Raw genomic sequence first — 24,524 nt, 5'->3', positions numbered from 1 at the left:
TTGATTTGTTTCAGTAATTGTATGTACTGTAATTGTATGTAGACTATCACTCTCTGCTCCAAAATATATTATTTACTTACTTTAAATAAACAGCTATCCACCCCCTGCCCAGCTGCTCCTGCTGCTGCGCCACACCCCCAAGTGGCCAGCTAATCGGCTGGAGGCGTGGGGGCGGGGTTTAGCTGCTCAAACGCGGCCGCAGCAGCGTTTCCCAGCCATTGTGCTGCTGCTTCTCGTCAGATCTATACCGTGTCCATGTGTCTTTCTTATCCTCAAGCAGGTGGCAGGTCCTCGAATCACAACTGAATGTTTCACCAAACGAAATGCAAAATGATTCAGGTAGGTAGTCGTGTTGGTCTGACACATTTATATATATATATATATATATATATATATATATATATATATGCTTTCGTAGATTTTCACGGGTACAGGAATGCAGGTTTTGGTGTCTTCGGGTGTCTTCCCGTGTAAGAGTCGGGGTGTCTGTGCGACGTTTCGACGAGGTCTCACTCGTCATCTTCAGGCTGGTGCTTTCGGCTTCTTGTTACTGGAACAGAGCAGAATCTGGTGTTTGAGTTCCTATAAATACTGTTGAGGGGTGTGGTGTATAGCCTCCAACGTTCTGGGCAGAGAGGAAGTTCCTAGATTAGTGTGCCTTTTCTTCTTTTGTTCCTTAATTACTTGAGGGATATCTTGAGTGATTTCATGAGTGATATTCTGAATACCACTGGGTGGGTCATTAAGTGTAGATTAGTTGCTAAAGCTTTCGTGTCTTGACCTCTTGAGCTTGTGAAGAGTTTTTCTGAGAAGATGGCTGTGCTGCATTTAGTTGTGCTCTGGCTTGGCTTCGTGTATAGGGGCGAGCTGTGGTTTTGTGCTTTGTGCCAGCCAGATCTGTGTAGGGATTGCAGGGGGGTGCAGCATCCGGAGGTGCCACTATAGTTTGGCTACTGGATGGAGTCTGTAATATGTCTGTGGAGAGGGTCTGGGTTTGGGTCTGGTGTGGTTGATTGGTGACGGCGTTCTGTGTGCCTCTGGTTCTGGTGTCGGTTTTTGTGGGGAGGGCTAATTTCCAGATGTCTGGCAGGCGGGACGTGTCGTCACGCTTGTTCATGTTGTGAGGGTGTTTCTCTATCTCGATGGCTTCCATGATTATTCTCTTGTGGTGATGTTCCATGTTAAAGAGCAATTTGGAATCTGCAAAATTAATTTCGTGTCCTGTTTCTTTCATGTGTTGGAAAAGAGAGGAAGTTTTTTCTTCTTTTTTGACGGCATTCTTGTGTTCTGCGATACGTGCATTTATTCGTCTGTTTGTTTGTCCAATGTACGTGGCTGGGCAGACTTTGCAGGGTATTTCATAGACCCCTTGGTTTTCCAGCTGGATTTTGTCTTTTGGGTTTCTGAGGATATTGGCTATTTTTTGGTTGGTGCAGAAGGCTGTTTTGATATTGTGTTTATGGAGGATTTTGCTGATTTTGTCTGTAGTGCCCTTGATATAAGGAAGGAGGGCCATGCCATTGTTTTCTTCTGTGTCTTGGTTTTTGGGGGGTGTTTCTTTTTGGATTAGCTTCGTAACCCTGTTTTTCTGGTATCCATTGGCGATTAACACATTTGAGAGATTCTGTAACTCAGTTGTCAAGTGGTCTTTGTCAGCCAGGCGTTTGGTTCTGGAGATGAGAGTCTTGGCTACGGAGTTTATTTGTGCAGGGTGGTGGTGTGATTGTGCATGTAAGTAGCGGTTGGTGTGTGTTTTTTTCCGGTAGATAGTGTGTCCTAGGGAGCCATCAGGTTTTTTGTAGATTAGGACGTCAAGAAAGGGGAGTTGGTTGTTGTCTTCTATTTCCATAGTGAATTGTATTTTGGGGTGTAGGCTGTTGAGATGTGTGAGGAAGAAAAACTCTTCACAAGCTCAAGAGGTCAAGACACGAAAGCTTTAGCAACTAATCTACACTTAATGACCCACCCAGTGGTATTCAGAATATCACTCATGAAATCACTCAAGATATCCCTCAAGTAATTAAGGAACAAAAGAAGAAAAGGCACACTAATCTAGGAACTTCCTCTCTGCCCAGAACGTTGGAGGCTATACACCACACCCCTCAACAGTATTTATAGGAACTCAAACACCAGATTCTGCTCTGTTCCAGTAACAAGAAGCCGAAAGCACCAGCCTGAAGATGACGAGTGAGACCTCGTCGAAACGTCGCACAGACACCCCGACTCTTACACGGGAAGACACCCGAAGACACCAAAACCTGCATATATATATATATATATATATATATATATATATATATATAATGTTCATGTTCAGTAGCACCTTAGAGACCAACTAATAGTTGCAAAATGGTTATTTTCTGCATCCATCCCTATGAGATGCTACCATTTAACACCAGTTTCATGGGCAAAAAAAACGGGGCTTTCCACATACTGTGACCCAAATTTTTAAAAGCACCTTTTGGTTTTGAGTAGAGGTCTCTATACCAACTATTACCTGAGGATACATGGAAACTGTTGGAAGCCATAATCCAAGTATTATCCCCAAAAAGTACGAGGAAGTACGAGGAGGAAGAAATAAAACTACTAATATTCATGCATGTTGTTTGGTAACGGCATTATACCATAAGGAAATCTGCAATAATTCATAACAGCATCTTGTAATAAAACAGTTTTATGTATCCCTCTCAAACTGTTTAGTGCTCAGATCTAATCAGATGGCTGAGTAAGCATTACTCTTTGGGACAGTAAATCTCAGTTTCCAATATGGTCTGCATTCAGAGATATGTATTTTAGCATTCATTCTAAAACACTTACAGCTAAGTATTTGTAAAGAATGGGAAGCTATATATTTAAATGTCTGAATGCCATTTGCTTTGTCAACTCCACTAATCTAAGTTTGTTCTAGAGATGAGTCAAATATGTCTTCAGGCAGCCCTGCATCAATATTATGGTATATTCAACCACTTAGGACAAAACAATTACAGCTGTTTATTTTTTGTTTATTTGAACCTTGCACAAAACGGGTTTCTGTGTTTTTTTAAAAAAGACAGAATTCACAGCAATCTTGGCAAGCTATGCTAATGTGCAATTTCAGGAAGATATGGAAGAAAGAGTGACATTGGGACAGCAGGAAACACATTTTTACAGGCTCCTTTGAGTCACATAACATTTTTTCCTAGGCAGGCGTAGGGAAATCTATGTATGTAATTGCATGTCACAAGCATGTGAGTATCTATTTTTTTCTGCAGCAAAGCAGATTCTAAATAACTATAATTGTTGCAATATATACAAACACACATACTTTTATGTAAGGGCTGGTATCTTGGGTTAGAGGAAAACAAGTCAGAAAAGTTTTGTCAGCATCCCTAATTACACACACACACACACACACACACACACACTGCTATTCTTTTAAGGATTATTCACATGAAAATGTAATTCCTCTGTACTACACAAGTACAACATATGGTAGTAGTCAATGTCTACTAGTGTAGGGTTGCCATATCTTGAAGAGCAAAAAAAGAGGATAACCCAAGCTGGGCAAAGAGGCGTGTGGGCATGCGGGGCTGCTACGCCTATGTACATCTTTCCCTGGCTTGGACTGGCAGTGACCACAGCATGCAGAACACCCACACACCTCTTTCCCTGGCTCAGGCTGGCAGTGGCAGCACGGTGCAGAGCAGCCTGCCCCGCCCGAGCCCCCAACTCCCCCCCAAGCCCCAGACATTTCCTTTAAAATGTAAAAAATCTGTCCAGATGGGCATGTTGCGCCCCCAAAAGAGGAGATGTCTGTGTTTTCCCAGACTTATGGCAACCCTGTACCAGTGGCTTGAGCCCATAGATGAGAAGTTGCAAACTTCAGGCTTGAGGGCCATATACAGGCCCTTTGGACTCTCCTCAGGCCACAGACTCTCATTTTTAAACCGTTTTATTTCATGGTGCTCTGATGAGTGCTGGGCAGCTAATTCCTTGCGATTCTTCTGACATAGCCACTATTTAAATTTCCCACAATCTCCCAGTGATGCTATTAGTGGGGATGATGTCACTTGTGTTTCCCACAGTGCCTCCTTTTGAGTGTTGCTCAAAATGATGTATTTTAAGTTTGATTGTTGTGTTCCCCACATTATTTAATTTCTATAGGAAGATGCTGCAACAGAACAGACAAAGATGTGTGGAAGTCCTTGGTATTTAAGTTCAGTGATGGACTGGATATAAGTTTAAGACCTGAAGCTTAATCTATGCAAGTCAGACATGACTTTCATTAGTCTTTCATTATCTTTAATAGGATATGTGCATGCTTTTTGTTGCTACACACCTTTTAAGAATCAGGTTTACTGCTTGGGACTGCTCCTAGGCCTGACACTGGTGGGGGTACATGAGGGCTACTATTTAAATCCTCATTTTCAAGTCCCTGATAAAGCTTGTTTGAATTTGTGTTATTACTTTCAGTTGGGTGCTTTATGAATGCATGCTCCTCTTTATGTAGTTATCACTCCATAGTGGAAAATGCAAAGAAGGAAAGTTTACTTTATAGTTGTGTCAGAAGGTTAAACTATCTCAAGGGAACAGTTTTTTTTAAAAAAATAGTAAATATGTCATGACAAACTGAAGTGCATATCAAGACCACTGCCATTTTCTTAACTAATGCCACTGAATTAAATTAGAAAAACTGGGGAATTTTATTTTTATTTTTAAAAAATATAAAAAAATAGAGGGAAGAGCCACACGGCAATATTATACAGATACTGTGCTATGCTTCACTGAAATTAGACCTCCTTGCAAGAAAAAGTACAATAAATATGTGCACTGTACACTTATCAACACATATGACAAATTAGAAAAGACTTTATCAAATCATTAACTAATTCCTTGTTGGCTGCACATATTAAAATTTTAAAGCATATACTATTTGTCCTCATAATTCCTGGAGGAGATGGATTACTAGATTGGCTTTGGTTACAACGAGAAAGAAGAGAGTGCTCAGTAATAACTTACTTATGTGACAGCTAAGAGATGGGGCTTTTGATCATGTAACATTCTAACTGTAGTTTGCAATAATTGTGTGTCAGTCTTCACACCTTTTCCAAGTTGTTCCAGATCTTCAAGAGAAAAAATTATGATGACAACACTGATAATTAGTCATATCCTACGTCTACCTAGAGACATACAGGATATTATATACTCCCTGCTTTTACCTTGCAAAGTACAAAAACACTGCAGCGGCTCTCTGCTTTAAATTAATGCAATTAAGATATATCTCAAGTAAAGCATCCAGATATAAATCCTCCCAATACTATTATAAAATTATGGCCCTTTAAAAAAAGGCCTCTATCTTGTTTGTTTTGGACCAGACCATGTTGGGACCGCAGAAAAAGCAAAATTTTTAATTTATTGTGGCATAAAAATTCCCTGCAGCTCTGCAGTGTTTACCTAATACAGTGGTACCTTGGGTTACATACACTTCAGGTTACATACGTTTCAGGTTACAGACTCTGCTAACCCAGAGATAGTGCTTCAGGATAAGAACAGAAATTGTGCTCTGGCGGCAGCAGAAAGCCCCATTAGCTAAAGTGGTGCTTCACGTTAAGAACGGACCTCCAGAACGAATTAAGTACTTAACCCAAGGTACCGCTGTACATATTATTACATCAACAAGTTATTAACTTGTTCAATGGCATCCACACAAGGCAATGAAGTCCATCTAGTGTTACCTTGCTCAATGGCACCCACTGGCACCCAGGGCCGGATCTACCATGAAACTATTGAAAAAGGTCTAATTCTCATGACTTTTATAGATATCTGTCCATTGCAACTAATGCCCATTCTATTCCTGTGACTTCTGAGCCACAACAAGGCACTAGTTGCTAACAAGATGTTATTCCACGATAAAAGATTTATGCTGTTATGAATTGTGGAAGAAAGATAGTCAACAAAAACCTTACTTTTACTTCCCTTGCGATATTATTATAGTCTATGGGCAGCCTCACTGCAAACTGTTGGCCTGTGTGCATAAAGGGGGACTGCATGAACAACCAATATTGGGTGGACCAGCAAATCAGACAAATGCCCCCATTTAATAGAATGAGCCTCATGTCTAGAGAGTGGCCTGATAAATCCATTTCAGTGTTTCCAGTAAATAAATCTTGTGACCTCATTTAAACTCCAAGTTATTCTGTCGAAATCTAATTCTGCATCCTGAGGCAAATCGGTACAGTTGGCACAAATCAGCAGTTGCCAGCTTGACATATGTGATTCTGCAGTACTCCAGTGTACTTAGAATTCAGAATACTTTGCTAGCAATAAAATGCACTTTTTCAAAGAAAAAAAATGTTCACAAGATGTACTGTAACTTTCCTGAAAACTGTGTTTCCTTTCCATCAAATTATACATAGGACAGACCTATATTTATGTACCGCTAGTAACCACCTGTATACTTGATTCACCAACAAACAAGAGAACAATAGAGTAACAGGTTTTTTTTCTGGCAGTGCATACATTTACCCTTAAAATACACTCATACAAGGCTAATTTACTACACATATTGTTTACTTCAAAGTGGGAATAAACAGTCAAGGGAATGTAAATTAGTAGTTACAGAAATAGTAAGTAGGCCAAAATATGGAAAGAAAAATAATACCAGGGGAAAATACTTGTATTTGGGAAACTGATGTACACAACTAACAAAGATGGTAACCATTTTATACCAAAAGAAAGCTGAAGCAATTTCATGAAAGAAGAAGAAAGTTGGGAAGAGGTTTTAAAATCAGTGATCTAGAAACAAAGAACCCTATTGCAGTTTTGAAGCTATGCAAACACAGGATAATTTATACACTTCATGAGCAACAGTTCTTCAGCTGAAGCATAGTTACAACTTAAACATCACAAGGACCATTGACAAGAAGTGTCTACGCTGTTGTGCCTGAATGTGAGGAATCCAGATTCAGATGCTGATTCAGCAGTAAAGCTCACTGAGGTCCTTAGCTAAGTCTCTATTCTGCAGTTTAAGCTGCCTAGCTCACTGGAAGAATGGCAGGGAATATATCTACTGCACAGAGATATTGTGATTTAACATTCATAGTGCCAAAGAAATTTTAACAATTTTGAAAGAAACAACAAATACCTCACAGGGAATTCTATCACTAAGAGCTATTAGCTCCAATCCAAACCAAGCACATGCATACAGTAATTTAAAACATGTTTGGAGGGCATCAGGTGCTTTTAGCTTTGTACAGTAGGATAAAATTAAAAGCTATGTTGAACAAATACTCTTCCATGAGATGGAGCCATATATGTTTGTGGATCAATTTTGCTGGGAAGACAATCTTTTGAGAAAAGTATTGCCTAGGATTCATTCTGGGCTAGGAAAAGCAACAGAAATAACTTCATTGACATCAATCTTACAAAGGGATTATAGGACTTAATATCATTCTATATGACAACTGGACATTTGAAAAGTGTGCTGGTTTTCCCCACCCACCATTTATGCCTGCCTTAGGAATGCAACTATCTCTTAATAGCCAGACTATCTGGAACTTTTCATATCACAAGTCTGGGCTATGTTTTTCTGTATTTGAATTATTCACACACTGAAAAGGGTAAGACACAGAAGCATAATAAATTGTCACTTAAAGTAACATTGAAAGAAACGTACGCAAAGTAAAAACAACATGTAAAGATACTTCTCCCAATCGTTTTTGTTATAATGGAAAAAAGTTATCAAAGGAAGTTTACACATTCATGTGAAGAATTCATGTCAATCTAAAATTTAACATGGGCTTTTGATTCTGTGTGAGGCACTAACAAACTACTAATGAACTTGAAAAGAATTAGATGGGTCTTCTCCCTCCATTTTTAAATTAAATTAAATGTAAGGCTTATGCAGTGACAAAATTATGTCAGGGAAAAGTGTACATTCTCCACATTTCAATTCACTTCAGTAAGAAATATGGGATAAATTACAAAGTACCTCATAGGTAATGATTACCAAATGTTAATCACAATGTTTTACTCATCTTATCAGCAATGCTAGTCCCACAAAAACATAAGTAGTGAAAATGTCTCTGTTATACCTGTAATGAACCTTAGTGACATAACACAAGGGTATAATATGTGGGCCTCTCCAGAAATATGACAACATGACAGCTGGTTAATACTAATAATTATTAATACCTCTATGTTAAAAGGAAGAATCTAGAAAGGCTTTCTGAATATGACAAAGCTAACATATTCACCACTTCACTTCACAATGAAAACTGAATTTTGTACTTGCATGTCAAATCACAACTGAACACATCTTCCAATACAAATGCAGAGTAACTGCATGGACACTTAAATATAGTGCTGTAATGGTATCGTTGAAGTAAAAAAAAAAGGTGTCTTAGAACATACCTTGTCTTGGAAACTCATCAGACTCTCTGTGAACTAGGTCAGTAACTCGATTTCCATAGTGCATTCTGGTGTCATGATCATAAGCCTTCAGTGTCTCACTTGAACTATAGGACTTCTGAGTAGGCACTCTACAGTCCTCACTGTCCAGTGATGAACTTGTGTAGCGACATTCCTTTCCACACCTGCCTCTTGTCAAAGAGCGGTGCCTTCGATCTTTTATATCCATAATTCTGGGAGAAAAGGAAACTTTTTTCCACTGATGTAAAACTTTAAGGCAGAGACTGGTTACTTTTCCACCTACAAGAAATAAAAATAATGCTTAAGTATAAAGTGATGACTTAAATATACATTTGTTTGTGTGTGCGCGCGCATCTGTGTGTATGTGTAAAGTCACATTTTCTCACTTTCTTAGAAAACTAAAGTGAAAAAGACACAACAGCCAACAAAGCATTTCAATTGCTTTAAAAAACCTATATGGGTAATTGATCCTAATGGAAACAAATGAAAGAAATTTGATTTAACTGCATGAGTTATATTTTATTAAAACTATGTTTTTATTGAAGAGTTTAAAAATTGATGATAAAACAAACTGCTGTAATCTTTTCATTTATGCATGCACACCGATAACTACATGACAGTCCTTTTGACACTCTGATATTAGCTCATGCTCTGCAACAACACACAGAAAAACAGATTGGAAACAGCTTTAATTACTTCCTTTTATAGCTGCAGGAGGGTCTGAAATGTAGAGCATCATATGAAGTGTGCAGATTAGAATGAAGCACACAGTGAAGTTTAAAGAACGAACCATTAAGATTCACATGCTATACAAGCAAGTTTCAGAAAAACCACAAACGCTTCCTTAGTATTCCTTCATAATTTCCCTTTTTCATCATACTTTTTTTTCTTCAACTGGCTTTCTCACCCACCATAAAGCTCCACCGGTGTTCAGCAGTTTAGGATTGCTCCCTTAGTCTAGTTATGATCACAGCCTAAGCATTTTTTAACTCTCTTACTACATCAGGGGTTAATACCCTTTTGGATCAGCAGGCATATTACAAATTGTTAGAAAGTGCTGTAGGTGTCAGTTACAAAATGGCTCTCATGGGAGCAGGCCATAACACAAAATGTGTACCATGGAGGGACAGGCATAATTTATCATAGCTGCTGTGGATGGCATGGCATCACACGAAAACAGAGGGCCATCTTTGCTGCTCCCTACTCCCTCTAATCACATGCTTGTTGTGGGAAGTCACCTATGTGTCCTGATTGTGCAGATCATGCACACAATGATGCTGTTGGTAAACAGGGAATGTTTCCATGTACCAGGAAAAATATACAATGTGGCCACACCACATTTTCTCTCCCTTTCTCTCTCTCTCACACACATACACACACACACACACACACACACACACACACACGCAGCACATGCACACATATAGACCACAGACACACATGCTTCTCTCACACACAATCACATACTTCGCATATGCATCCCTCAGTCTCTCACACAGACTGTACACACAGCACATACACCTTTCTTACAGATCACATGTACATGTATGCTTCCTCCCCCCTCCAACTCTCACACACCAAGAGATATCTCACTCTCTTTCTCTCTGCCCAAGTAGATATCTCTCAATAATACACACATAGCAGCACACATTCAGAAAGCTCCTCCATGGGTGAAAGAAGTGTCTGCTATTGGAAATAAATAAAAAGGAGAGCCATGAAATGTGTGCCCATGGGCACTGGGTTGGCAATCTCTGTACTACATCATCCCAAATCTCTTGTATTAATACTCATGCAACCTCTGAATCTTTATGGGCCTGACAGACATAACTTGTTTTAAAATTTATATTCTGCCCATACGGCTGGGTTTCCCCAGCCACTCTGGGTGGCTTACAGCATATATAAAACCACAACAAATCAAACATTAAAAAAACAAAATATCCTATACAAGCAACAAACCAACCAAGAAATCAATAGAAATCATCAACAACAACAATAACAACACTAAACAGTTTACAGTTATACTCAAATTAAAGTAACCACCAACTCCAACCAAACATTTAACCAACACCAACTCAGAGGAACCAAAATTAGAAACATTTTAAAATATTTTAGCCAGTTGTCACAAACCAAGAGTTGTTCCAGCAATGTCTCATTGGCCTCCCAGGAGCCTCTTTTAGCTGTTCAGGGTGAGGTGGGCCCCGACCCCAGACCAGGTAGAAATGTGTTTTGCAGCATTCATGGCAGCAGCAACATCCCTGGATTTACATAACTAATATACAGAAGATAAGCCAACAGATGGCTTCTAGCTTAGCTATAGAAAAAGTGTGGCCAACACCCTGAAACCAGTATTCCTCTGACTGCCAGGATTAAGAGCAGGCTACATGAACCATGAAGCATTTGATGTTCTTTTCCCCCCTTCAGAGTATCACTCTGAAAAGAAGCAATTTTAGGTAACCAGGAGAACCAGATGTTTGAAGACACCCACATGTATATTACAATCTGTGAATTCTTAAAATCATAACAAGTTTATTTTTAAAAAATGTGAGAATCCATGAGACAAGGTAAAAAACCAGAACAATAGAAAACCAAATACTGTACCTATCGTTTTCTGGAAAAACACACACCCAAAATACACACACCCAATATAAGATACTTACTTAAGAGCCTGCAGTGTTACAATTGTAAAAACCATCAGCCTGCATATATTAGGCAAATTTATATACATGTGCATAACTTTAAGCACACGGGCAGCATACTTTTAGTATTCAGTATGTGTTTCCAATATTGGAAGTTTTGCTTCAGGCTTGGAAGTCTAAATATCACAGAAATGTATATGTATGGGGGAAGCTTTTTGCTTAGAGGGCATGGGGAGTACCTAGGTCACCACCCTCAGATGATAATGATGATGATTAATTAAATTTGTGTACCCCCCTTCATCTAAAGATCACAAGGCAGTTCACAACTTAAATATATAAAAATGAACAAACAAATACACTTAAAACATCATAGAATGTTAATCAGCTAAAGGCCTTGGATCACTTGTAGGTGGAAAGCTGGAACTGATAAATACTATATGACATCATATTCATAGGTATCAACTAGTCCAGCCCAAGGTTTTTTGTTGCATAGATGATTTAAAGTTTTGCCACCACACTTCTTTGGTGAGCAACATAACAATAGAACATTGAACCCATCCAGCATCTTCTATAATATTTTTAGAAAGTAGCCTTGACATGTCCACCCGCTTTTGTGTTGAAAAAAACTCTTGGTTGACATTCTGTCAGAAAGAGAGAGGAGGAATGGAAGGAGATTACTGAATCTGTTGGTGGAGAGGGTCTGGTTTGCCCCTAGGAGACCACATTCTTCACATGCTGCCGTATGTTTCAAGAGAGGAGGGAGAGTTGAACAAACCAGCTGTCACCCTGCCACTGGAGATGAAGGCTGCCCTGGCAACTGGGAAAATGCAAGACCCTGAGTCAGATAGTAAGCTGGCCAGGCAAACTTAGGCCCCATCTCCAAGGGTGCATCATCAAATGCAGCTGTACAAGCCAACACAGCCTACTTGGGGTGTTCACTTGCTTGCCCACTCCCATTGCTTGGGAAGAGAACCAAGAGAATGACTGTGCCTACCACACCCTTGAAAAGGGTGTAAGGTTGCGACAATGCCTTAGATTGTGCCTAGCCATGTATCTTAGAGCCCTGCTTCTGAGCTACTAATTTTGCAACCTGTATCCTAATTTATGTTTAAACCATGTGCTAACCTTTAGAATCAAGTCCTCAGGAATACTTGAGCCGAAAGTCCAAGTTCTGAAAGCAGAGTTCCTGACCAGGCACTTGCTCTGCATTTCACCCTCAGTGCAGCCTGGGAATGCATGATTCACCTTTTCTGGCATTTTGGCAGTCTTCAAGAGTATTCCTGAATATGGCCACTTACTCCAAAACAGCTTGACTTTCTCTTGGCTCTTCCACCTGGATACCAATCTCCACATGTTATTATCCAGTAAAAAACTTACTGGGGACATGAATCTCTCTATTTAATCTACCAATAAAGACTGCTTCTCCCTTCCTATGTTCCGCTCAGTAAACTTCCTCCATCTTTCTCTTTTCCCTCCTCTTTTCCCTCCTCATTCTGCCTTCTCTCCTTTCCATTTAGGCACTACAGTGGTACCTCAGGTTAAGTACCTAATTTGTTCCGGAGGTCCATTCTTAACCTGAAACTGTTCTTAACCTGAAGCACCACTTTAGCTAATGGGGCCTCCCGCTGCCACCGTGCCACCGGAGCACGATTTCTGTTCTCATCCTGAAGCAAAGTTCTTAACCCTAGGTACTATTTCTGGGTTAGCAGAGTCTGTAACCTGAAGCATATGTAACCTGAAGCGTATGTTACCCGAGGTACCACTGTACAGCACAGTCTATACTAGTGAATACACAGAGACAATAAAAGTATTCCTGTTCCACATTCATGTCCATGTCAAGTAGTTTGAAATGAGTTACAAAGCAAAAATGGATACATAGAATAGCTAGTAAAACTGAGAATGAATTACAGCATAAATGAAATAAAGCAAACAGCAAAAGAGAACTATAAATGACTTCAGGTGACTTAGAATCAGTAGTTAAACTGCAGGTTTAACATGAGTTCTGACTGGTAGTTGCTTTTCTCTGTGCATTTGTTAGCTACAAGGTTCCTCTGGCTTTTTGATTTTTATCATGCTACATAGAAAATATGTCCTGTGCACTAGAATCACATTTATTACAATTTTTTTAGTGGTTACGTAAAAAAAGAAATCAGTCATTATGATCAAAGTTCTTAGTCTTTGTTAAATTATAAATACTTTCCTCTTGCATAAAAAGAACAATTATCTACTGCTACAGTGTGTTAAGGTAGATAAAATAATTTATCATTGCATAATTAACACAATATTGTTAAGCATGCTTTAACAATTTTGTATAATGGATTCATATCACTAGAGAATACTTTCGATTAAGCAACAACTTTAGAAACAATTTTTGACCATGACTGTCTAAATTGATTGTCTAAATTGACTTCTAAAAATCAGATATGTATAAATGACTTTTTTAAATAAAAACAAACAAACCAAAAACCCCACACACAATCTTTTCAGTTGCAGGTACATAGATCTAATCTACATTTTTTGACTTAAGTTCTCTGACTCTTGTCCTCTGACATCCAGTATGTAGCTGTTGGAAGCACATATATTCCCCAGTATGTTATACTGCTTCGAGTGAAGACAGCACAGCACATTCCCGCTACAGTATATACCAATGTTTTTAATATTTTGTTTCACATATAATTGTGGCATTGTTAAATCACCCTGTTAGCAGGTAGAGCTGCCATCAGGATCATGAGTGATTGACAATTGTGTGGAGGATTATTTAGATGAACATATAATTTCATATGGGCGCTGCTGCAATTTCCGCAATGGAAGATGCTGCTCAAAGATGCTGCCGCCATTAAGCAAGCCATGACAATCTTGGATAAAAAGGCAACACCATTTCTGCTATGCCCATATCTTATGGACATAAAGAAAATAACATTTCAGCTATAAAGAACTTCATGGTTAAGGATAAGAGAGAAGGGAGAAGGACAGTGAGATCAGAAGAAGGCAGCATTAATGAGAAAGGAAAAGGAGAAAGGCCAGTTCAGGAGATACAAACTGTTAGTAATTTCATTCTCTCATTGCTGTTGGATCTCGTGATTCACTGTTTACATTACATTGCGATAGGAGTGTGGGAACGGAACTCAGACACTGTACTTCCGTTCTGTGTGCTTTTGTATTTTTTCTTTGTTCTCTGCTTTCGGACAGAAAGGACATGTGTGAAGCTGCTGCTCACACTAGCTATGTTTGTTGTTTTGATTTGCTGTAAATAAAGAAGCTTTCACGATGCCAAATGCCTCCACAGCCTCACTTCTTGCTGGTACTCTGCTACTGCATTAGCGTGCCCACAGCTCCACTGGATGTGGATCGCTGGACACTTGCGTATGTGAAAGGGTACACATGGCAGATTCGTGTATGCAGCAGCATGCTTATTTCTAGTTATGCTATAGAGCAGATATTGGACTACAGTGCCCATCATCCTATGCTGTCTTGGATTGAGAGAAATGTAGTTCAGCAACATATAAAGGATACCATCCCTGGTACAGAATGTCCCACTGGGTGTTGAGGAGACATGCTTCTTAGCTTCAAAAATCAGATTGTCCCTTAAGCAGTAGGAACTGCTGCACCAAAAATTAAAGCAACAACAACAACAAAGGTCTGGCTGTGCTGTGCACAAAATTGATTGTATGCACATATTTAATTTTCATACTACATTACATCTTTAGACTCCAGTTACTCTCAGAGATTCATGTTGAGAACAACTTTGATAATATGCTTCAAAAACAACACATTTGTGTGGAACTCTCTTTCTCTCTCCCCAAAATATGTATACATGACATGATGGCATCACATTGTGAATTTCTCTGCCCACACTTGCATTATTGACTGATGCTGGTATGAGTAAAAAATCTTATGACACTATGATGTCATGCCATATGATGGCTGCTAGTACACATTATGAGGGAGGGGGTGGGTCTCAATATGGGGACGTTTCTTTTGGCAGCATTCCTGTGTCCTGTGACTACTCAAAAAAAATAATAATAATAGAACTGAGCTGGACAACTTCCCAGACTGCATCTCAATACATACAATTTGCAGCCAGATCCAACACATTTGTATCCATTGGGTTCAATGACACTAATTCTCATGTTTGTGTGCGTATAATGGAAGCATTAATTGTTCTGAGGCTGTAGCAAAGACAGACAAGTCCAGCCCTAGTCTTTCAGTCAAACTAGATTTTATATTCAAGGTGTTGTTTGCCCTTCTGTCTTTTTTATTTTTTAAATGGGTGATCTGAATTAGGACCACAGTGGGGGTGGAGAGTGATAGAAATCCTTTCCTTCTTGCGGTGGTCTTCACAACCACCCCCACTCCAAAAGCTGCACCCCATGAGAAAAGCTGCTCTTGGCACCGATAGCTTTCCTTTCAGGGCAACTCCCAGCTTCAGGGAGCAATTTTTGTGATTTATATGTATGAGGGGAAAGAGTTTTAACATACATACACACTGACTTGGTCCTGATCAGGATTACCCTATCTATATTTTAAACAAAGATGCAAGTACAAACCATGTTTTCCTTTTACTTGCTAAATCATATACTGTAAGCAAGTTCCCCTATCTTGGCAGCAGTAGCTCAAAGCTTTTCCTCCAAACATCTGAAAAAAATAGGGAAAGAAAGAAATGGGGGGGGGGGAGTCTCTCCAGCAGTATGAATTCTCTGCTCTTGAAATGGACACACGATGGAAGTTTTTTTAGGCTGGGGAATCTTAGACCAGGGGAGCTAAATTAGTTGTGTGAATTGCATATGTTGATTGAAACCTGACAGCAAAATTGTCAACTGGAGTCTTCTTGTAGTCTTTTAATTGATTCATTTATCACAATACCTTTTCTGTTTATTTTCTTTGTGATACACCATGGAGCATATAATTTGGGAAAGGGGAATTGTTGGAGATAATTTACACATTTCCAGAACTTTCTCCAAAAATAATTTCAAAGGTTAGTTTAAAAGCCCTAGATTTCAGTAGAAGAAAGACTGAAGTTGTTTCTTATACAAGTAAATGGAGCTTTGTTCCGCCTACCTTTGAGCATAAAAGTTTCCTTTAGTGTACATAAACCATTAACTTAGTTACCATGAATTCCTAGTGCTTTATGCACACAAAACTTTGTCAGAAATAACACAACTTCCTACTGTGAGCCTTTGTCCTAACATTTCAAAGCGGGCAGTAAAAACTCTAAGAAAGGAAAAGGTAAAAACACACACAAAGAAATGGACAACTGAAACCTTTAATGAATAAGGAAGTGAATTCCAAAAGGGGAGAATTCCATACCTTTATTTACTATTTTATATCCTGCTATCAAATTCTTTTATGAACTTCAGCTAATCATCAGTATATTACATTTAATACAATCATTTTTTCAAATTAGTAAATGGTAAAATTGAAACTATTATGAATTCAGTAAAAAAAAAAATCCTATTACTGAACCCCCTAGTCCACCCACAGTATGCAGAAATACATTGCCTTATTTACAGCCTACCTTATTTACAGCCTACCATCCCAATAAAGATACCTATGCATAAAATACTACTTAAAGCCTAGTGCTCCAAGCCAGAGATCAGTGCATGCTTAGGCCTAGGCTCAATGTTGGGAACTCAGGAACCACTCACCCTCCATCTTCAGATTCAGTTCATCAGCCCACTACTGCATCCAGACACATAGCCACTCATGATTGTGAAGTTACAGAAAAATAAAAGCTTAGTATCAGCATATGATTACACCTCACTCCAAATCTCCTAATAACAGCTCCAAATGGGGTTATACAGATATCAAATAACATAGGAGACAATATAGTGCACTGTGGCCCTCAGAGCTCAAGATCCAGAGGACCAAGAAACACTTATTCAAAGTCCCCCCCTCCCCCCGTTCCTGGAAGCAGTAGTTTAATCACTGCAGAACAGTGTCTCCAAATATCTATCTCCTAGGAGGATACTATGTTGATGGTATCAAAAGCAGGTGATAGAATGTACAGAAGCAGCAGGGTCAAACTCCCACTTGTCTATCTCCAAATGAAGGTCATCAATCAGGGCAACCAAATCACTCCCAAAAGCAGCTCTGAACACAGAAATGGTTTGGAAATGGTTTAGAGCAAGACCTCTCCTCAGGTGGCAGTTAGGCACTGGAATATGTGTGGTGTGTTGGAGGGCAGCTTGTGGCCATCACCTCCCCCTCCTTTTGGGTATTCCATTAAAGGGATCCGGCGGTCGTGGATCCTGTCTGATGCCCTGCTGGTGGCACAACCCCCGATGACGTCAGGGGAAGCTTCCAGTTGTATTTGCATCAACAAGCTCCTCCCACTGGTTGTTAACCCTCAAAAATGACTTCCTGCTGGACGGGGTTGAGTCAAGTATAGTTTGTTTGATCCAATGCCTAAGCCAATACCACTCACATGCTGTAACCAATAAAGTTGTGGCCTTATTTAACCCACTGATCTAAAATGCATGTGTCCTCGTGTCTTATTTTATCTCTAAGCGGGTGGCGGGTCCTCGACTCACAGTTACCACAATTTTGCGGGGGGCGGGGGCGGAGGCGGAGAGTAGTGATGAGATGCATGATTTTGTAGTTCAGAGGCAATATGCTTTCATTGTATTTCTATGAAAATTCTCATCAAGATGGAATGTTTGCCTTACTGAACAATTCTTTCATTTCTTGCCAATTTCCATCTATAATAATCTGTTCTTCTTCCCCTTTATGTTTAATATATTCTATGTTATCTTACAGCATATTTCACCAGTCAAGTATAGTTAGCCAGTTTTTTTGTTAAGATGCTGTATGTGTTGGTAAAGAACATTTATCTTAGCTCTATAGATGATCTCTTAAATTAATTCATTGAAATTGCATTCAAATATTTAATATAATATTCTGACCTTTTAATTGCATTAAAAATGTTAATTAACCTATGGTTCCATGCTTAAGAATTTCTCCTTAGTAATTGTTTCTCACTCTAGTTTCAATGAATACTTTAATTGCTGGTGAATATATGAATAGTCAAGGGTCCGGCTTTATGAGGGTAACAATATATACAGTGTTTATGTATATTTTAAACATTTTACTTTAAACTGCTCTGATAAAAAAATGCCATTGAATTTGAACAAACAAGATAACTACAAAATAAATGTTGCTCTAGTATTAAAAACTTACACTGTCCATTTCACTTATCAACAAAAATATGTATACAGTGATACTTAACTAAGTCATATTCAGAGAAGACATATTGAAGTCAATTGTCAAAATCATTTCATTTGGTCTGTTCTGAGCATGACTAACATTGGATATTACTCATAGTATTTTTACATAATTTTAAAAAAAAGGAATTCTATGCATAAGGGAAGGTTTAATAAAATAGAAACTATCCTTCAACATGGCCCAGATACATTCAGCAAAATCAATATATGTCTCAATATCCCTACAAAACCCACATGGATAAACACTAAACCAGGAAGAAAGGCCTAAACAGAGGTATGGTGTAATATATGTTGATAAAGGTCAGGGCAACAATCAATCAATCAATCAATCAATCAATCAATCAATCAAGGTATCTGAATATGCAAAAATTAGAAGAACAATATTATTTTAAATGTAAAGGTACCCCTGACTGTTAGGTCCAGTTGCGGATGACTCTGGGGTTGCTTGCTCATCTTGCTCTATAGGCCGAGGGAGCCGGTGTTTGTCCGCAGACAGCTTCCGGGTCATGTGGCCAGCATGACTAAGCCACTTCTGGCGAACCAGAGCAGCACACCGAAATGCCATTTACTTTCCCGCCAGAGAGGTACCTATTTATCTACTTGCACTTGATGTGCTTTCGAACTGTTAGGTGGGCAGGAGCTGGGACCGAACAATGGGAGCTCACCCCGTTGTGGGGATTCGAACTGCTGACCTTCCGATCGGCAAGCCCTAGGCTCTGTGGTTAAGACCACAGCGCCACCCGTGTCCCATATTCTTTTAGAAGCACTCTAATCAATCATCTAGAGAATGTTACAAGGAGGACCTACAACAAAATGCTCAGTGCTTCTGTTCATGGTTCTAGCCAGTAGACCATGGTGTCTTCAAAGATACTCCATTCCATTTACTTTATTTACTTATTTAAATTTATATACCACTTGATGTGGGGGGGAGATACCACCCCAAATACTCAAAGTGGTTTGTTGGCTCTCGTACACAAGCTTAACATGACTCAACACTGCAATGCAGCAGCAAAAAAAGCTAATGGTATTCTAGGCTGCATCAACAGATGCAAGATCAATAGAAGTAACAGTGCCACTCTATTCTGCCAGGGTCACATCTGGAGTGCTATGTCCACTTCTGGGTGCCACAGTTTAAGAAGGATATTGACAAGCTGTAACGCGTGCAAGAAGGGTGAACAAGATGGTGATCAAGATGATAAAGGGTCTGGAAACCAAGCCTGATAAAGAACGATTGAAAGAGGTGGGGATATTTGGCCAGGATAAGAGGAGACTGAGCTGAGATAAGATAGCCATCTTCAAATATCTGAACGGCTGTTACATAGAAGATGGAGCAAGCTTGTTTCCTCTGGCTCCAGAGGGTAGGATCTGAACCAATGGCTTCAAGTTACAAGAAATGAGATTCCGACTAAACATCAGGAAGAACTTTCTGATGATAAGAGCTGCTCGACACTGGGATGGACCTCAGAGGGTGGTGGCAGTATCTGCAAATCCTGGAGAGTTGTATACAGCTATTAACCAAATGAAAAACAGGAAAGTCAGAGGACCTGGTAGGATACCTGCCGAAGTCTTCAAAGTGGGCAGAATTGAACTTACACAACTTCACAAGCTCATCAAAAAAATCTGGGAGAGAAGAGATCCCAGCAGACTTTAGGGATGCCAAAATTATCAACCTTTTTTTAAAAAAGGTGATACAACGGATTGCAGAAACTATGGAGTGATCTCTTTATTAGGTGTGCTTGGCAAAATTCTTGCAAGGATCTTAGCAAAGCATCTCCTAACTATATCCAAGGCTACCCTTCCTGAATCCCAAAATGGTTTTTGGCCTTCTAGGGGGACAGTGAACATGATTTTCACTGCTCAACAGCAGTGAAAAATACAGAGAGCAAAACCAACCCCTGTATATGGCATTTATTGACCTGACTAAGGCCTTTGATGGGGTGCGGGTGGTGCTGTGGGTTACACCACAGAGCCTAGGACTTGCTGATCAGAAGGTCCGGTGGTTCGAATCCACGCTATGGAGTGAGCTCCCATTGCATTGTCCCTGCTCCTGCCAACCTAGCAGTTCAAAAGCAACACAGTGCAAGCAGATAAATAGGTACCGCTCCAGCGGGAAGGTAAACGGCATTTCTGTGTGCTGCTCTGGTTTGCCAGAAGTGGCTTAGTCATGCTGGCCAGATGACCTGGAAGCTGTACGCCAGCTCTCTTGGCCAATATAGCGAGATGAGTGCCGTAACCCCAGAGTCGGTCACGACTGGACCTAATGGTCAGGGGTCCCTTTACCTTTATCTTTTGAGGCCTTTGACACAATAAATCGGCTGCCCAGATAAATCTTTGAACATCCTTCTGCTCCTCTATGATAACATGACAGCAACAACTGCAGATAACAATGACTCTCAAAGTGAACCATTCACAGTGGGATCAGGTGTTAAACACGGTTGTAGTAGTAGGTAGATAGGTAGCTGTGTTGGTCTGCCATAGTCAAAAAAAAAAAAAATCCTTCCAGTAGCACCTTAAAGACCAACTAAGTTAGTTCTTGGTATGAGCTTTCGTGTGCATGCACACTTCTTCAGATCTTTAAGGTGCTACTGGAAGGAATTTTTTTATTATTATTTAAACACGGTTGTGTTATTGCCCCAACTCTGTTTATTATTTTAATTGCCATTATCCTACACATTGTCAAAGGGAAACTCCCCACCAGGGTAGAAATCATATATTGAACAGATGGAAAGCTCTTTAATTTGAATAGGCTAAAAGAAAAGAGCCAGGCTACCCTAACTTCTATCATAAAGCTTCAATATACTGATGACAACGTAATGTGAACACACTCAGAGGATGACCTCCAAACCATCCTAAATATCTCTGCAGAAGCTTACAGAAAGCTTCGACGGGATGAGCTCCCGTTGTTTGGTCCCAGCTCCTGCCCACCTAGCAGTTCAAAAGCACGTCAAAGTACAAGTAGATAAATAGGTACTGCTCCGGCGGGAAGGTAAACGGTGTTTCCATGTGCTGCTCTGGTTCACCAGAAGCGGCTTAGTCATGCTGGCCACATGACCTGGGAGCTGTATGCCGGCTCCCTCAGACAATAAAGCGAGATGGGCGCCGCAACCCCAGAGTCGTCCACAACTGGAATTAACGGTCAGGGGTACCTTTACCTTTACAGAAAGCTGAACATCCCAAAAATCAAAGTGCTGCACCACATGGATTGACATTGATGCCGAAATCCAGCATTGCCTGAGCTCTGTAAATGCAGCTTTTTTCCGACTGAAGTCAGAGTGTTTGAGGACCAGAACATTCATTTGGGAACATTTTGTGAAACCAAACATTTTGGGAAACCAAAATGCTTGTTTACAAAGCTATTGTTCTACCAACTTTACTGTATGCTTGTGAAACCTGGGCCACTTATAAATGCCATCTCCAACTCCATCAATGCTGTTTCTGAAAATTTTTACATATCACTTGGGAAGACAGGTGAACTAATGCCAGTGAACTGGGCAAAGCAAAGTTCTCCAGTGTCGAAGCAATGTTTCTTCAACATCAACTTCGTTGGACTGGTCATGTTATTTGGATGCCTGAATAAAGCAACTACTCTATTCTGAACTTAAAAATGAAAAGCATAATGCTGGTGGTCAACAAAAGAGGTTTAAAGACTCTCTCAAGGCAAATCATAAAAAGTAGTATAAACACCAACAACTGGGAAACACTGGCCTGCAATGGCTCCAATTAAAGAACAGCATTTTCCAAAGGTATCATGGACTTTGAAGATGCTCGAACTTGAGACGAAAGGGAGAAATGTGCTAAGAGAAAGGTACATTTGGCAAACCCTCACCATGATCAACTCCCACCTGGAAATCTATGTCCCCACTGTGGAAGGACGTGTGGATCCAGAATTTGCCTCCACAGTCACTTACAGACTCAGTGTTAAGACAGTGTTCATGAAAGACAATCTTACTTGAGTACGAGTGATCATGAACTCTCATTCCTTGGAGCTTTTTAAGCAGAGATTGGATAGCCATTTGTCAGGGATTTCTTAGTTGAGAATATTATATTTCTCCATTGCAGGGGGTTGGACTAGATAACCCTTGGAGTACTCTCCGACTCTACAATCCTATGATTCAGTTCATTACGAAGACAAGATATCAACCTACCACATTCACTGCCACACCTGCAGTTGCAAAGGAGAAGCAGAGCTGTATGTTAGGGTTGACATATTTCAAGAAGTTAAAACCAGGAAGACCCCAAAGTTGCTTTTTAAAAACAAAAATGCCAAAAACCTGCAATTTTTCTATTGACTTGCCTAAGAAAGTGCCACTCAGAGGTTTCATGTGGGATAATATTGAATCTTGTGGAGCTTCACACTGAAGGCTCCATGTGTCTGAACAACACTCTCCAAGCACCACTCTCTGAAAATGACCACCTAAGTAGGACTGGAAACACTGCAAAATGATGCTGCCCACCCATAGGTCAAATAGCAGGATATCTGGGTTGGTGATATTGAAAGCTCTTTAGAGACCAAGGAGAATTAACAGGGACACTCTCCCTCTGTCCCTCTCCTGACAGGGCAACCAAAATAGTTTCCATGCCAAAACTCAGCCTAAAACATGATTGAAATCAGATTACTCCAATGGATCCTAGATCTGGCCTGTGACCAGAATTCAAGAACTTTGCCCAAGAAGGGGAAACGAGAGGTTGGTGATCAAAGGCAGATCTGACGAAAAGGCAGGAACGACTGCCAGACAGGCTGCAATTTAACAACCCCTGGGAGCAGGCCCAAGTGTACCCATTGGCTGGTTGGGCCCACTGCCAGGGGAACGCCGAAACAAGGACAGCCGGGTGATCCAGGCTGCCATTGGTCAGATCACTTGCATGGTCTGTGGCCTGGCCGTAACATCGCCCACCCAGGAAGGTGAGTGAACTTCTGTGAGGATTATATTGTTCAGAATTTTAAGATTACGAAAATTCACATAAATCAAAACATAGCTACATAGACAATAATGCTATATTTGCTAAGAATAAATGCTGCGGGGTTCATAGTGTTGAAGTCAATGAATTCACATGTATAATCATGGTATGTGGGACTTTTACCATAGTAATAGCATGAAATGCAAGAAAATAAGTATTTGCTGTTATTTATTGAAGGATCAGAAGTATAACAGGAACTGGAAAAGTAGGAAGCAAAGCTAAAAGTCTGACATATTCACATTGGTTTAACAGGAAGCATTTACAAATAAAAAACCACAATTAATTAATCACATCCTTCCATAGGTAACTTTCACTAAAATCAGGAATAACTATGGTACTTTTCATCACACTGTAGAAACCCCTTCCTATGGACTTGTTTTTAAAACGACTTTCAGAAAATATTTATAGTTGCCTTATGGATTGACTTCTACCACTTTAACCTGGAAAGGGTTTTCATGAGAGTCATTTTGTCCTATAACATCAGGTCATTATTTTTCAGCTTGCACATCTCCCAATAAATCACACAAGGTTGATAGTGACTAGCAGTGATCCCAGTGCAAGAAAGGCCATCTTTTCCATGCTTCATTTAGGCAAACTCTCCACTGATGTGACAGGGGGTTTGATGGGAAAATAAATAAGGCCCAAACCCGGCAATTATTTAACTGCCATTCAACATGAGGACTGAAGGATCACAATCTCAGTAACCAAGCCCTCAGTAACTAAGCCTATGGACTGCTGCATGTTCATACAGCTACCTTTCCCCCCATATTAGCTGACTTCAAGTGAAAACAAAACAAAAATAAGCAAGGGTGTGAAATTAAGACTGAATTTGTATCCAACTCATTGTATGGGATATTATATTCTGCAATTTTAAGTCAAACAAAAAAAAAAAGTATTTAATTTTATCATTTTCTCTGTGAGTTGCAATACTAGAATAATAAAAATGCTGCATATTTAAGCATTTGTCATTTTTCCAAAGTATATCATTATATTATTCTGTCTATTCATATTACTAAATTAGGTTATAAAGGAAAAACTTATATGACAAACTGGAAGTCAGTTACCTTGCAATGGACCTGAGCTGTGTTATGAAGTGAATCCCCGCCTCCCATCTAACATAGCCAACAACTTACTTTCCAAGAATATGAAGTGATTCTTTTTTTCTCTCCTCCAGATGGTGCACATAGTGACCATTGGGACATAAGACTATATACACTGAGTATTTATGTAACAATTCATCTCATGCTCTGTATACAGTTGAAAAAGTTCATTAAAACATATAGAAACTATTCAGGAAATA

General features: G+C 39.7%; 1 protein-coding gene across 10 annotated transcripts in view; it reads right to left on the bottom strand.

Annotated features, from left to right (window-relative positions):
• TENM2 (teneurin transmembrane protein 2) overlaps positions 1-24,524 on the bottom strand; it is a 750,319-nt gene that overhangs the window by 652,810 nt on the left and 72,985 nt on the right. For all 10 annotated transcript variants that reach the window (XM_082214667.1, XM_082214655.1, XM_082214668.1 and 7 more), the window contains exon 2: positions 8,392-8,688. In XM_082214667.1, the coding sequence (XP_082070793.1) occupies positions 8,392-8,617 (226 nt within the window). In that variant the 5' untranslated portion in view covers positions 8,618-8,688. The remainder of the gene's footprint in view (positions 1-8,391; positions 8,689-24,524) is intronic.

Source organism: Podarcis vaucheri, assembly GCF_965113315.1.
Source record: "Podarcis vaucheri genome assembly, chromosome: 2".
NCBI classification, from domain to species: domain Eukaryota; kingdom Metazoa; phylum Chordata; class Lepidosauria; order Squamata; family Lacertidae; genus Podarcis; species Podarcis vaucheri.
This window is presented reverse-complemented; position numbering and strand designations above follow the sequence as displayed.